The following is a 15,308-nucleotide window of genomic DNA, read 5'->3' as shown; positions in this document are numbered from 1 at the left end:
GTGATGAGGATAAAAAAAAAAAATAGGTAACAAAAGATTGAATATCAGTTGGAGGGAGAGTGTATGGAGGAGGTAAATGTATTCAGATATTTAGGAGTGGATGTGTCAGCAGATGGGTTTATGAAAGATGAGGTGAATCATAGAATTGACGAGGGGGAAAAAGGTGAATGGTGCATTGAGGAGTCTGTGGAGACAAAGAACTTTGTCCATAAAAGCAAAAAAGGGAATGTATGAGAGTATAGTTATACCAACGGTCTTGTATGGGTGTGAAGCATGGGTGGTGAATGTTGCGACAAGGAGAAAGAAGGCTAGAGGCAGTGGAGATGTCGTGTCTAAGGGCAATGTGTGGTGTGAATATAATGCACAGAATTCGTAGTTTGGAAATTAGGAGGAGGTGCGGGATTACCAAAACTATTATCCAGAGGGCTGAGGAGGGGTTGTTGAGGTGGTTCAGACATGTAGAGAGGATGGAACAAAATAGAATGACTTCGAGAGTGTATAAATCTATAGTGGAGGGAAGGCAGGGTAGAGGTCAGCCTAGGAAAGGTTGGAAGGATGGGGTGAAGGAGGGTCTGTGTGAGAGGGGCTTGGACTTCCAGCAAGCATGCGTGAGCATGTTAGATAGCGAATGGAGACAAATGATTTTTAGGACTTGACGTGCTGTTTAAGTGTGAGCGGGGTAATATTTATGAAGGTATTCAGGGAAACCAGCAGGCCAGACTTAAATCCTGGAGATGGGAAGTACAGTGCCTGCACTCTGAAGGAGGGGTGTTAATATTGTGATTTTATAACTGTAGTGTAAAGCACCCCTCTGGCAAGACAATGATGGAGTGAATGATGGTGAAAGTTTTTCTTTTTTGGGCCACCCTACCTTGGTGGGAAAAAGCCGATGTGTTAATAAAAAAATTATATAAATTCTGCATGATTTTTATCAAAGGATTTACACAAATCATGAATGATAAATTATGAAGTTCAGATATTTTCATATGCAGCTCCAACTTTTTTCTCTCGGTGAACCGGGAGCAAGGGGTCACTAGCCCCTTGCTCCTAGCATTTTAGTCACCTCTTATGACACGCATGGCTTATGGACAAATAATTCTTTTCCACTTTCCCATAGAAATAAGAGGAAATGAAGAACCAGAACTATTAAGAAAATAGAAGAAAACCCATATGGGTGTGTAAATATATCTGCATTTACATGCATGTGGTGACCTCTTTGTAAATAGAAGTAGCAGGATATACCTGTTATCCTGCATCTTAATGAGACAGAAAAAAATTACCAGAATTCCTACCATCATGTAAAAAATTACTTACTCATTAATATGAAGATAAAATTATTATGGCCTTGCATGTTGGCTCTGCAAGTGATTTTTTCTCTGCCAGGGTTTTTAATATTTGTACTGAATAGGTGAATTATTATGCAACACAGATTTGTATACACTTCAGACGACTATGTTAATTTCTTCTAAATCATGTTCACAGATCCACTAATAACTTAATGGAAAAACAAAATCTTTTAAGTTTTCTCATAGTGTTCCATTCATATTTTTCCCAATTATAAGTCTAGACTGTCAGTTTGCCTGCATGGAGAGGTACTATGTCAAGTTAACATGTACAGCCATACTTGTTCAGCTGGACAGATGTGTTTGAGGAAGAAAAGGGCTTGGAGGACTCACTTTAACTTGTTCCTGGTGGCACTGGGCTAGCTAGTGCTCCGCTCCTCTCTCTCTTGCTATACCTCTGTTTTTTTGCACACTCAAGAGGGAACTTCCCTCATTGTTGAACCTCTCGGTTCAACTGATGTGTACTTTTTACTATTAAGTTAACTCAGAGGGAGTGGATGTGCAGCTGCCCTTTGGCTGATGAGTATTCAACAGTGCAACGGCCTGCTCACTACCCGCCCATATAGTGCAAGCTTCCAAGCCTAATGGTAATCATCATTGCTGAAGTGTTCAAAGGCACATTACTAGTTGTTTGCAACCATAATAACACAATAGTATTTTAATTTAATCTAAAATGATGGCTATATATATATATATATATATATATATATATATATATATATATATATATATATATATATATTTATATATATATATATATATTATTTATATATATATATTATTTATATATATATATTATTTATATATATATATATATATATATATATATTTATATATATATATATTATTTATATATATATATTATTTATATAATATATTATTTATATATATATATATATATATTTATATATATATATATTATTTATATATATATATATTATTTATATATATATATATATATTATTTATATATATATATATTATTTATATATATATATATATATATTATATATATTATATTATATATATATATATTATATATATATATATATATATTATATATATATATATATATATATATAGATATATCTATATTATATATATATATATATATATTATATATATATATATATATATATATATTTATATATATATATATATTTATATATATATATATATAGATATCTATATTATAATATATATATATATATATATATATATATATATATATATATATATATATATATATATATATATATATATATATAAGTCAAGATAGTACTGTATTACTTCCAATAGTAATAGGTTATGAAAGTCATTTTGAAATTGTTTTAAGAATAAGTTTGTCAGAGGGTTACATTTCTTTGAAATGCATGAAGTGCCTATTGTGTAGAACAGACGTGAGTAAACTTGCTGGGGTATAATTTTCAGAAGATTCATAAAGAGCAGGAGTCTTGTTAATTAGTTACCCAGTTTTAGTTTTTCATTGATTGATTAAAATTTAACAGGAGTTGGGCTTCACCTATCACTACTGTTGTACAATAAATAAATGGATTATTTGCTCTTACACAAAGAATGGATCTCATTACATTGTCTTATTTTTTAAATACTTGGCGTTTGTTGGCAAATGCATTTATCTGTAAACCATTTGTGAACTTTATTATTATATATCATGGAATTGTATACTAAATGATATATTGTATATTCTTTCTATTCATGTCATTACATATAAGAACTCTAGCAATAGGTCTGATTATACACGAAATATATAGCTTTGTTAATTTAGTTTTATTAAAAGCTGTTAAGTATTGTAAGCTCAGTGGTGTTATGTAGAATGTAAAGCAAATGGCTGGTAATGTGCTTATCTAATCAGCTGATGATTCCTTGATTAACTATTGTTCGCACCAGAATGCGAGGGCAAACAATTTATGGGGCTCCCATTGTCTTTGGAGGTTAGGTTACCTATGCCTATTATTTTTCAGCATATAATCTCCTCTCTTCAAGGTTATCAGTCATTTTGTGGCTGGAAGGTGTTAACTTTATTGCTGACACCTCTTATTGCAGGACCTTCTCTCAGATCCTGGCCAATGAGGACACACTTTTTTCACATGATCAAGACAGCTGCTGGATTGTCACTGAAGATTTTCTACTGTATTGCTCAGGAAGTCTCCTGATTACTCATTTTCTTTTTCCTCAGTCTTCATATGACGACGATGTGTTTGCAGTACAAGCCGACCGTGGTGGCCTGTGTGTGTATCTATATAGTCTGCACGTGGAGCCACTATGAGGTAGGTTGCTGTTAAATAGCTTGTGTCAAAAGGGTTATGTTGAACTTTATGTGTAGCAATTGCACTATAAGTGGTAGAATGGCTGGTCTCGAGTCATCCACAGCATCTCTGCCATGGTAGAAATCAAATAGATTTTTCTTCTCCATTCGTGGTTCCTCGGCTACACTTACATTGCAGCAGTGCTAGATGGACTGCATCATTTTCTTCATCTTCAAACTGCTGTGTTATTAAATACTGTTTCTTAATTTTCTCATGAAAATATATCTTGTTTTGTCACTTTTTGTGCACATCTTTTCTTAGCACATGCAAGTAATCAATGGATTACGTCAGTGAAGCCCATCTTAACATATAAAATTATTTGGTAAATTATTATTATTTTTTTTTTTTTTTCAACAAGTCGGTCGTCTCCCACCGAGGCAGGGTGACCCAAAAAAGAAAGAAAATCCCCAAAAAAGAAAATACTTTCATCATCATTCAACACTTTCACCACACTCACACATTATCACTGCTTTGCAGAGGTGCTCAAAATACAACAGTTTACAAGCATATACGTATAAAGATACACAACATATCCCTCCAAACTGCCAATATCCTAAACCCCTCCTTTAAAGTGCAGGCATTGTACTTCCCATTTCCAGGACTCAAGTCCGACTATATGAAAATAACCGGTGTCCCTGAATCCCTTCACTAAATATTACCCTGCTCACACTCCAACAGATCTTCAGGTCCCAAGTATCATTCGTCTCCATTCACTCCTATCTAACACGCTCATGCACGCTTGTTGGAATTCCAAGCCCCTCGCCCACAAAACCTCCTTTACCCCCTCTTTCCAACCCTTTCGAGGACGACCCCTACCCCTCCTTCCTTCCCCTATAGATTTATATGCTTTCCATGTCATTCTACTTTGATCCATTCTCTCTAAATGACCAAACCACCTCAACAACCCTTCTTCTGCCCTCTGACTAATACTTTTATTAACTCCACACCTTCTCCTAATTTCCACACTCCGAATTTTCTGCATAATATTTACACCACACATTGCCCTTAAACAGGACATCTCCACTGCCTCCAACCGTCTCCTCACTGCTGCATTTACCACCCAAGCTTAACATCCATATAAGAGTGTTGGTACTACTATATTTTCATACATTCCCTTCTTTGCCTCCATAGATAACATTTTTTGACTCCACATATACCTCAATGCACCACTCACCTTTTTTCCCTCATCAATTCTATGATTAACCTCATCCTTCATAAATCCATCCGCCGACACGTCAACTCCCAAGTATCTGAAAACATTCACTTCTTCCATACTCCTCCTCCCCAATTTGATATCCAATTTTTCTTTATCTAAATCATTTGATATGAGTATGAATTCAAAAGGCAAAAAATATTATCTTTTTTTTTTTTTTTTATCACACTGGCCGATTCCCACCAAGGCAGGGTGGCCCGAAAAAGAAAAACTTTCACCATCATTCACTCCATCACTGTCTTGCCTGAAGGGTGCTTTACACTACAGTTTTTAAACTGCAACATTAACACCCCTCCTTCAGAGTGCAGGCACTGTACTTCCCATCTCCAGGACTCAAGTCCGGCCTGCCGGTTTCCCTGAACCCCTTCATAAATGGTACTTTGCTCACACAGCACGTCAAGTATTAAAAACCATTTGTCTCCATTCACTCCTATCAAACACGCTCACGCATGCCTGCTGGAAGTCCAAGCCCCTCGCACACAAAACCTCCTTTACCCCCTCCCTCCAACCTTTCCTAGGCCGACCCCTACCCCGCCTTCCTTCCACTACAGACTGATACACTCTTGAAGTTATTCTGTTTCACTCCATTCTCTCCACATGTCCGAACCACCTCAACAACCCTTCCTCAGCCCTCTGGACAACAGTTTTGGTAATCCCGCACCTCCTCCTAACTTCCAAACTACGAATTCTCTGCATTATATTCACACCACACATTGCTCTCAGACATGACATCTCCACTGCCTCCAGCCTTCTCCTCGCTGTAACATTCATCACCCATGCTTCACACTCGTATAAGAGCGTTGGTAAAACTATACTCTCATACATTCCCCTCTTTGCCTCCAAGGACAAAGTTCTTTGTCTCCAAAGACTCCTAAGTGCACCACTCACCCTTTTCCCCTCATCAATTCTATGATTCACCTCATCTTTCATAGACCCATCCGCTGACAAGTCCACTCCCAAATATCTGAATACATTCACCTCCTCCATACTCTCTCCCTCCAATCTGATATCCAATCTTTCATCACCTAATCTTTTTGTTATCCTCATAACCTTACTCTTTCCTGTATTCACTTTCAATTTTCTTCTTTTGCACACCCTACCAAATTCATCCACCAATCTCTGCAACTTCTTTTCAGAATCTCCCAAGAGCACAGTGTCCTCAGCAAAGAGCAACTGTGACAACTCCCACTTTATGTGTGATTCTTTATCTTTTAACTCCACGCCTCTTACCAAGACTCTCGCATTTACTTCTCTTATAACCCCATCTATAAATATATTGAACAACCACGGTGACATCACACATCCTTGTCTAAGGCCTACTTTTACTGGGAAATAATTTCCCTCTTTCCTACATACTCTAACTTGAGCCTCACTATCCTCGTAAAAACTCTTCACTGCTTTCAGTAACCTACCTCCTACACCATACACCTGCAACATCTGCCACATTGCCCCCTTATCCACCCTGTCATACGCCTTTTCCAAATCCATAAATGCCACAAAGACCTCTTTAGCCTTATCTAAATACTGTTCACTTATATGTTTCACTGTAAACACCTGGTCCACACACCCCCTACCTTTCCTAAAGCCTCCTTGTTCATCTGCTATCCTATTCTCCGTCTTACTCTTAATTCTTTCAATAATAACTCTACCATACACTTTGCCAGGTATACTCAACAGACTATTTTTTTTTTTTTTCAACAAACCGGCCGTATCCCACCAAGGCAGGGTGGCCCAAAAAGAAAAACGAAAGTTTCTCTTTTTAAATTTAGTAATTTATACGGGAGAAGGGGTTACTAGCCCCTTGCTCCTGGCATTTTAGTCGCCTCTTACAACACGCATGGCTTAAGGAGGAAGAATTCTGTTCCACTTCCCCATGGAGATAAGAGGAAATAAACAACAACAAGAACTAGAAAGAAAATAGAAGAAAACCCAGAGGGATGTGTATTTTTTTTTTTTTTTTCAACAAGTCGGTCGTCTCCCACCGAGGCAGGGTGACCCAAAAAAAAAAAAAAAAGAAAATCCCCAAAAAGAAAATACTTTCATCATCATTCAACACTTTCACCACACTCACACATTATCACTGCTTTTGCAGAGGTGCTCAGAATACAACAGCTTAGAAGCATATACGTATAGAGATACACAACATATCCCTCCAAACTGCCAATATCCCAAACCCCTCCTTTAAAGTGCAGGCATTGTACTTCCCATTTCCAGGACTCAAGTCCGACTATATGAAAATAACCGGTTTCTCTGAATCCCTTCACTAAATATTACCCTGCTCACACTCCAACAGATCGTCAGGTCCCAAGTATCATTCGTCTCCATTCACTCCTATCTAACACGCTCATGCACGCTTGCTGGAAGTCCAAGCCCCTCACCCACAAAACCTCCTTTACCCCCTCTTTCCAACCCTTTCGAGGACGACCCCTACCTCTCTTTCCTTCCCCTATAGATTTATATGCTTTCCATGTCATTCTACTTTGATCCATTCTCTCTAAATGACCAAACCACCTCAACAACCCCTCTTCTGCCCTCTGACTAATGCTTTTATTAACTCCACTCCTTCTCCTAATTTCCACACTCCGAATTTTCTGCATAATATTTACACCACACATTGCCCTTAGACAGGACATCTCCACTGCCTCCAACCGTCTCCTCGCTGCTGCATTTACCACCCAAGCTTCACATCCATATAAGAGTGTTGGTACTACTATACTTTCATACATTCCCTTCTTTCCCTTTTTTGCTGATTGGATGTGTATATATACATATATATGCTTGTACATGCATGTGTAGTGTGACCTAAGTGTAAGTAGAAGTAGTAAGACGTACCTGAAATCTTGCATGTTTATGAGACAGAAAAAAAGGACACCAGCAATCCTACCATCATGTAAAACAATTACAGGCTTTCGTTTTACACTCACTTGGCAGGACAGTAGTACCTCCCTGGGCGGTTGCTGTCTACCAACCTACTACATAGACTCAACAGACTTATCCCCCTATAATTTTTGCACTCTCTTTTATCCCCTTTGCCTTTATACAAAGGAACTATGCATGCTCTCTGCCAATCCCTAGGTACCTTACCCTCTTCCATACATTTATTAAATAATTGCACCAACCACTCCAAAACTATATCCCCACCTGCTTTTAACATTTCTATCTTTATCCCATCAATCCCGGCTGCCTTACCCCCTTTCATTTTACCTACTGCCTCACGAACTTCCCCCACACTCACAACTGGCTCTTCTTCACTCCTACAAGATGTTGTTCCTTCTTGCCCTATACACAAAATCATAGCTTCCCTACCTTCATCAACATTTAACAATTCCTCAAAATATTCCCTCCATCTTCCCAATACCTCTAACTCTCCATTTAATAACTCTCCTCTCCTATTTTTAACTGACAAATCCATTTGTTCTCTAGGCTTTCTTAACTTGTTAATCTCACTCCAAAACTTTTTCTTATTTTCAACAAAATTTGTTGATAACATCTCACCCACTCTCTCATTTGCTCTCTTTTTACATTGCTTCACCACTCTCTTAACCTCTCTCTTTTTCTCCATATACTCTTCCCTCCTTTCATCACTTCTACTTTGTAAAAACTTCTCATATGCTAACTTTTTCTCCCTTACTACTCTCTTCACGTCATCATTCCACCAATCGCTCCTCTTCCCTCCCGCACCCACTTTCCTGTAACCACAAACTTCTGCTGAACACTCCAACACTACATTTTTAAACCTACCCCATACCTCTTCGACCCCATTGCCTATGCTCTCATTAGCCCATCTATCCTCCAATAGCTGTTTATATCTTACCCTAACTGGCTCCTCTTTTAGTTTATAAACCTTCACCTCTCTCTTCCCTGATGCTTCTATTCTCCTTGTATCCCATCTACCTTTTACTCTCAGTGTAGCTACAACTAGAAAGTGATCTGATATATCTGTGGCCCCTCTATAAACATGTACATCCTGAAGTCTACTCAACAGTCTTTTATCTACCAATACATAATCCAACAAACTACTGTCATTTCACCCTACATTATATCTTGTATACTTATTTATCCTCTTTTTCTTAAAATATGTATTACCTATAACTAAACCCCTTTCTATACAAAGTTCAAGCAAAGGGCTCCCATTATCATTTACACCTGGCACCCCAAACTTACCTACCACACCCTCTCTAAAAGTTTCTCCTACTTTAGCATTCAGATCCCCTACCACAATTACTCTCTCACTTGGTTCAAAGGCTCCTATACATTCACTTAACATCTCCCAAAATCTCTCTCTCTCCTCTGCATTCCTCTCTTCTCCAGGTGCATACACGCTTATTATGACCCACTTCTCGCATCCAACCTTTACTTTAATCCACATAATTCTTGAATTTACACATTCATATTCTCTTTTCTCCTTCCATAACTGATCATTCAACATTACTGCTACCCCTTCCTTTGCTCTAATTCTCTTAGATACTCCAGATTTAATCCCATTTATTTCCCCCCACCGAAACTCCCCTACCCCCTTCAGCTTTGTTTCGCTTAGGGCCAGGACATCCAACTTCTTTTCATTCATAACATCAGCAATCATCTGTTTCTTGTCATCCGCACTACATCCACGCACATTTAAGCATCTCAGTTTTATAAAGTTTTTCTTCTTCTCTTTTTTAGTAAATGTCTACAGGAGAAGGGGTTACTAGCCCATTGCTCCCGGCATTTTAGTCGCCTCATACGACATGCATGGCTTACGGAGGAAAGATTCTTTTCCACTTCCCTATGGACAATAGAAGAAATAAAGAGGAACAAGAGCTATTTAGAAAAAGGAGAAAAACCTAGATGTATGTATATATGTATGCATGTGCGTGTCTGTGAAGTGTGACCAAAGTGTAAGTAGGAGTAGCAAGATATCCCTGTTATCTAGCGTGTTTATGAGACAGAAAAAAGAAACCAGCAATCCTACCATCATGCAAAACAGTTACAGGTTTCTGTTTCACAGTCATCTGGCAGGACGGTAGTACTTCCCTGGGTGGTTGCTGTCTACCAACCTACTACCTACTATCTACTATCTATGGAGGCAAAAAGGGAATGTATGAAAGTATAGTAGTACCAACACTCTTATATGGGTGTGAAGCTTGGGTTGTAAATGCTGCAGCGAGGAGGCGGTTGGAGGCAGTGGAGATGTCCTGTCTAAGGGCAGTGTGTGGTGTAAATATTATTTAGAAAATTCGGAGTGTGGAAATTAGGAGAAGGTGTGGAGTTAATAAAAGTATTAGTCAGAGGGCTGAAGAGGGTTTGTTGAGGTGGTTTGGTCATTTAGAATGGATCAAAGTAGAATGACATGGAAAGCGTATAAATCTGTAGGGGAAGGAAGGCGGGGTAGGGCTCGTCCTTGTAAAGGTTGGAGGGAGGGGGTAAAGGTGGTGGTGTGGGCTAGGGGTTTGGACTTCCAGCAGGCATGCATGAGCGTGTTAGATAGGAGTGAATGGAGACGAATGGTATTTGGGACTTGACGAGCTGTTGGAGTGTGAGCAGGGTAATATATAGTGAAGGGATTCAGGGAAACCGGTTATTTTAAGTAACCGGCCTTGAGCCCTGGAAATGGGAAGCACAATGCCTGTACTCTAAAGGAGGGGTTTGGGATATTGGCAGTTTGGAGGGATATATTGTGTATTTTTATACGTATATACTTCTAAAACTGTTGTATTTTGATCACCTCTGCAAAAACAGTGATTATGTGCGAGTGAGGTGAAAGTGTTGAATGATGATGAAAGTATTTTCTTTTTGGGGATTTTCTTTCTTTTTGGGTCACCCTGCCTTGGTGGGAGACGGTCAACTTGTTGAAAAAAAAAAAAAAGAATTCAAGAGTCCTTAACTCATTAACACAGGCTTTATTTCATATAGCCTGTGTTAATGAGTTCCCAAGGGGTATGAATCAAAAGATTTAAATAATTGTCCTGTAGTAGTACAGCCTGTTGGATAAGAATTTTCTTTGCAGGTAATTTGCAGGATTTTGTATAGTGGAAATTCAAAGCTAATCATAGCTTGGTGACTGAGCTGTCAATTATACTACTGTTATGCTCCCTTCAGTTAATGCACAAATTATGTGGAAATACAATAGATAATTATGTTTGCTGCATATCTAATATGCAGCACCATTTTTTGTATGCTGCCATGTATAGTTTTTGCCATACCATAAAATTACTTGGTAGATGTGCATTATTTTGATACGTGTAAAATAATATATTATAAATCCAACAGATTCAACGGGTAACTGAAGGGAAGGATTGGTTTTGGTATGTAGACAAGACTGTAACTCTTGAGCTACTTGAGACATTAACAGCAGAGTTCCTTGCCATCCTGGATAAATGTCCAAACCGACTCAAGAAAATCATGAATTCATCGCAGCACACAGATGAGCGAAGTAAAGGAAGCCAGCCAGGATCTTCGGCCACACTTCCTTCGACCCGTTCTATTGCAGTGGTGGGATCGTCATCTGCTGTGGCTTCTCGTGGTCATGATCATAACTCTCACAGTAAAGCAGGTAATGTAATAGTAAAATTAGTTCCTTACCCTTAGTGTCCTACCGTAGATCTACGTTTGCACCACTAGCTCTCCGAACGTAGATCTACGTTTTAAATTACTTGCTTTCAAATGTATAAAAAAAAAAGTAGATCTACGTTCGGAGCGCTATTGGTGCAAACGTAGATCTATGCTTGGACAGTTTTAGGGTTAACTTTATTTGCACTTTTTGTAGAATCTATAGGATTTTTATTTTAAACCTAGTAACTTGGCTGGATTGTCATTATTTTTACACATCAATTTTTACAGGAAGAGTTGATATACTCACCTGTGTGTGGTTGCAGGGGTTGAGTCTCAACCTTTGGCCTTTGTCTGTCAACTTGCTTGGCAGATTCATACCCTCCAAGCCTCATTGCCTCTGTCATACCTGCTTTTAAAACTATGTGTAGAGCCTGCCTCCTGATGGCCATGAGACTGAAGATATGCTTGCGATTCATCTGTATCTTTAAATTCCAGCTGTGCTCCTGAGTACTTGTTTCCTGTCTCTCAACCTGTCTTTGTCTTCTACCCTCTCATTTACTCTTTAGTATTTTGTATGCTGTTATATAACGTCTTCCCCAGTTCCTTCTGTCCTCCAATGTTGCTTGGCTCGATTATGTTAGCCTATCCTCAGCTTATACTGCTTAGCTCTGGAACTAGTATTGTTGCATACCATTGCACTTCCTACATCATGTCAGAAATATACAGCATTTCTGTTCTTTTTTTACATTGAGCATTTACAATATTTTCCCTCTTCATTGTGGTGCCTTGATACTAGTGAACGGATAATTTTCCAAGGAATTAGTGGTCTTACCCTTCATTGGAGAAAACTTGATTTATCTCCTTATTTCTCAGGCATTATATGACTCCTGCATATTTAGCATGCCCCCATGATCACCTTCACTGTGTACTATTTGCTTTGGTACTCTCCTAAGAAAATCTTAAGAGCATCTTAAAATAATACTAATTGAAATAAACTTGTGTGCTTTAATTTACTGAATAAACAAGTCTTGATTTATTTCTGTGCTGTACATGTCTGAATTACTTTTAAAAAATTGAGCCAATTAAAGTTAGATAGTTCATGGAGTTACTACAAAATTGATGTTTTTATTATGATGCCTTAAAAGACATACTGTTTGACATTTTTCAGTGATAGTTATCACTGAAAGATATGGCTGTTCAAGAGTTCAAATTATTTTAAGTTTTATTTAAAATTAAACAGCCAAGTTTGGAAAAACAGATGATTCAGAAACTGGTCTTAAATGAATTTTGAATATCAAGTTCTTTCAAATTAGCGTATTAATTTCCCATATTCTTCCTTCTGGTGTGCAATATATATTTTTAATTTACAACTTACTGTATTGATAATTTATAATGGTGACCATGCTAAGATAGTAATTGTGTTTTCCAGCTCTGAAAGTGCCACCTTCACAACCTCACCAACACCCTCAACCACCAAAGCTCAACCTAAAGGAGTATAATGAGAAGCGGGAGAAAGAGCGACGTGAGCGAGAGAAAATGCGAGACAGGGATACCATTGATCCCCGTGATAGCAAACAGTTTACCATAGTAGCCACCTCTCACTCTTCTCAAGTTGTAACCTCTGCTGTGGCATCCATTGCTTCTTCTCATGCTGCTTTGCATTCATCTCTTCCCATACGTGTCAAGAGTGGAAAGAGCAGCAGTGGGCGAAGCACTCACCCTGAGCATGTTAAAGCCTCAGCAGTTCACAGCAGTAACCACAAGGCACACTGTCATGGTGCCACTCAGGTTGCAAGAGACCTGCAGCCATCCTTAGAGTCCTTGCGTGTTAATACTGAAGCTCCTCGCCAGGAGCAGCGGAGAGATGTTAGTGCACGAAGTGATAGTGAACGTTACGATAAGGGTAACAGGACTAGTAGCAGTGTTGTTGATGGCAGATTGCCTCCAGTGGACATTAAGCCTAGTGTATCTGATAATAGACAACAGCAATTGTTAGATATAAAACCCTCTAGACAGTCATTAGATTCTTCATTAATAGATAGAAAAAAAGAGATTAAACTTGAACAGAAAACTGTAGAACGTAAACCTCCCGAGCCAAAGCAAGAACTAGTGAAAATAAAAGCTGAAATGAAAACAGAAATAAAAACTGAGCCAAAGGAAGAGGTAAAATCACAGTACAACACAATTTTTAACAACAGTGACATGCCTGAGTTTGCACTTAGTGACTTTTTGAGTGACAATACTTTCCTTAATTTGAGTGATGGTCCCCCTGACGAGCTGTTTGACAACTCTGATACGGAGAATAAACCTGATATTTCTGCCATATTAGAAGATAATTTATTACCCTCTTCTGCCCATCAAAAGAGCAAATCTCCAGCATCCTGCCAGCAGCAAGTCGGACACCAGGTTCAGGTTGCACAACACACCAGCAGTAGCCACGCTGTTGCAAATGTTAGTGGTGTTAGTGGCAATGGTGATCAACAGGTCAGTGAGAGTGCTGGTTCAACAACAGTATCTAACTACCATAGTGCAAGACATCATCATACCACCACTAATGGTTCAGTACCTGCTCCTCAGCCTGCTCAGATTACTTCTCAATCTTCTAAGAGCTCTAACAGCAGAAGGTCTCGTGATGGTGAAAGAAGAAACAGTGAACGTGGTGAGGCTGAATTGGTTCCTATGGTTACCAAGTTGGAAGACACTCGATACCGCTCTGCGCTTAGTGACCCAGGCACTCCTATCAAAGTGCGTCCGGATGCAGCAAATGTAGCAGCTGCAAATTCAACCTCTAAACCACCTGCTCCATCCCACAATGCCACTTCAACAGTAAATGCAGAGCCAATACAAAAGACTCCGAGTGAGCCAGTATTACGTGTGAAGGTTCCTCAGCCAGAGCATTTAAAGGTTCAGGAGCCCCAAGCTGAACCCACACCTGGTGTTGGGAGTGGTAGTGTTGTTACAGAACATAAGAAACACAAGCATGATCATCCACACCACAAGCACAAAGAAAAAAAGAAACAGAAACATAAACATAAAGAAAAAGATAAGCACAAGGATAGGGAACACAAGGAACATAAAGAACACAAAGAACATAAAGAACACAGAGAACACAAAGAACACAAAAAGGACAGAAAGCACAAAAAACATAAGGATAAGGACAAAGAAAAACCCCGTAGTACTGGGGAAGGTGGGACTGGGCCCATTAAAATTACTATACCTAAAGATAAAATTTTATACACACCTGAACAACCTTTAGCACCTTTACGTCCTCATACAACCACAACACCAGCCACTGTTACTGCACCAACTACCACTCCCAATACTAATCCAGGGATCCCCAAGTTCAAGATTACAAAGTCTAAACTCAGTAAAAAGGATTTATTTGGTGGCACTTCATCCACTTCTCCAGAGAGTAGTCCTGCTGGTGACTTGACCCGTGAAACTCCCACTACCTCTTTAAAGATCAAGATCAGTCGGGACCGCCTTCGTCCAGATAAGGAATCAAAGAAAAGAGACAGGGATCGCAGCCCAAGTGATGTCCATCCAGCAAAGATCCCACGCAATGGCAGCGAGGCACGGTCCACCCATGCAGCCCCTCAGGTGGGTGGTGGTCATTATAGACCTCCAGGTGGTGGGGCTGTTCCTCATCAGCGATTTTCCCAACAGCAGAGGAGGAAGTGCCCACCACGTCACCGCATGACTATTCAGCATTCCCAATATCATCCTAGTGCCCCTCCATCTGGCATGATGCCCATGGTTCAAGCTGGTCCATACCCATATCAACAGTTCTATCCCTACCCAATTCCTCCACCAAATTTTAATTACCCTCCACCTCCGTATCACCTTCCACCACATCACTCTCTTGCACCTATGCCATACATGCCAACATTGCCAC

General features: G+C 39.1%; 1 protein-coding gene across 6 annotated transcripts in view; it reads left to right on the top strand.

Annotated features, from left to right (window-relative positions):
• Positions 1-15,308, top strand: part of CycT (Cyclin T) — an 81,121-nt gene that overhangs the window by 35,015 nt on the left and 30,798 nt on the right. For 5 of the 6 annotated variants that reach the window (XM_053793996.2, XM_053793998.2, XM_053793999.1 and 2 more), the window contains 3 exons: positions 3,540-3,630; positions 11,132-11,414; positions 12,843-15,013. In XM_053793996.2, coding sequence (XP_053649971.1) covers positions 3,540-3,630; positions 11,132-11,414; positions 12,843-15,013 — 2,545 coding nt within the window. Of the gene's footprint in view, positions 1-3,539; positions 3,631-11,131; positions 11,415-12,842 lie in introns of all 6 variants that reach the window. The other variant, XM_053793995.2, reaches the window with a different exon arrangement.

This window comes from Cherax quadricarinatus, chromosome 56 (genome assembly GCF_038502225.1).
Source record: "Cherax quadricarinatus isolate ZL_2023a chromosome 56, ASM3850222v1, whole genome shotgun sequence".
Classification (NCBI taxonomy): domain Eukaryota; kingdom Metazoa; phylum Arthropoda; class Malacostraca; order Decapoda; family Parastacidae; genus Cherax; species Cherax quadricarinatus.
The sequence above is the reverse complement of the archived record's forward strand: the minus strand, read 5'-3'. Positions and strand labels throughout refer to the sequence as shown.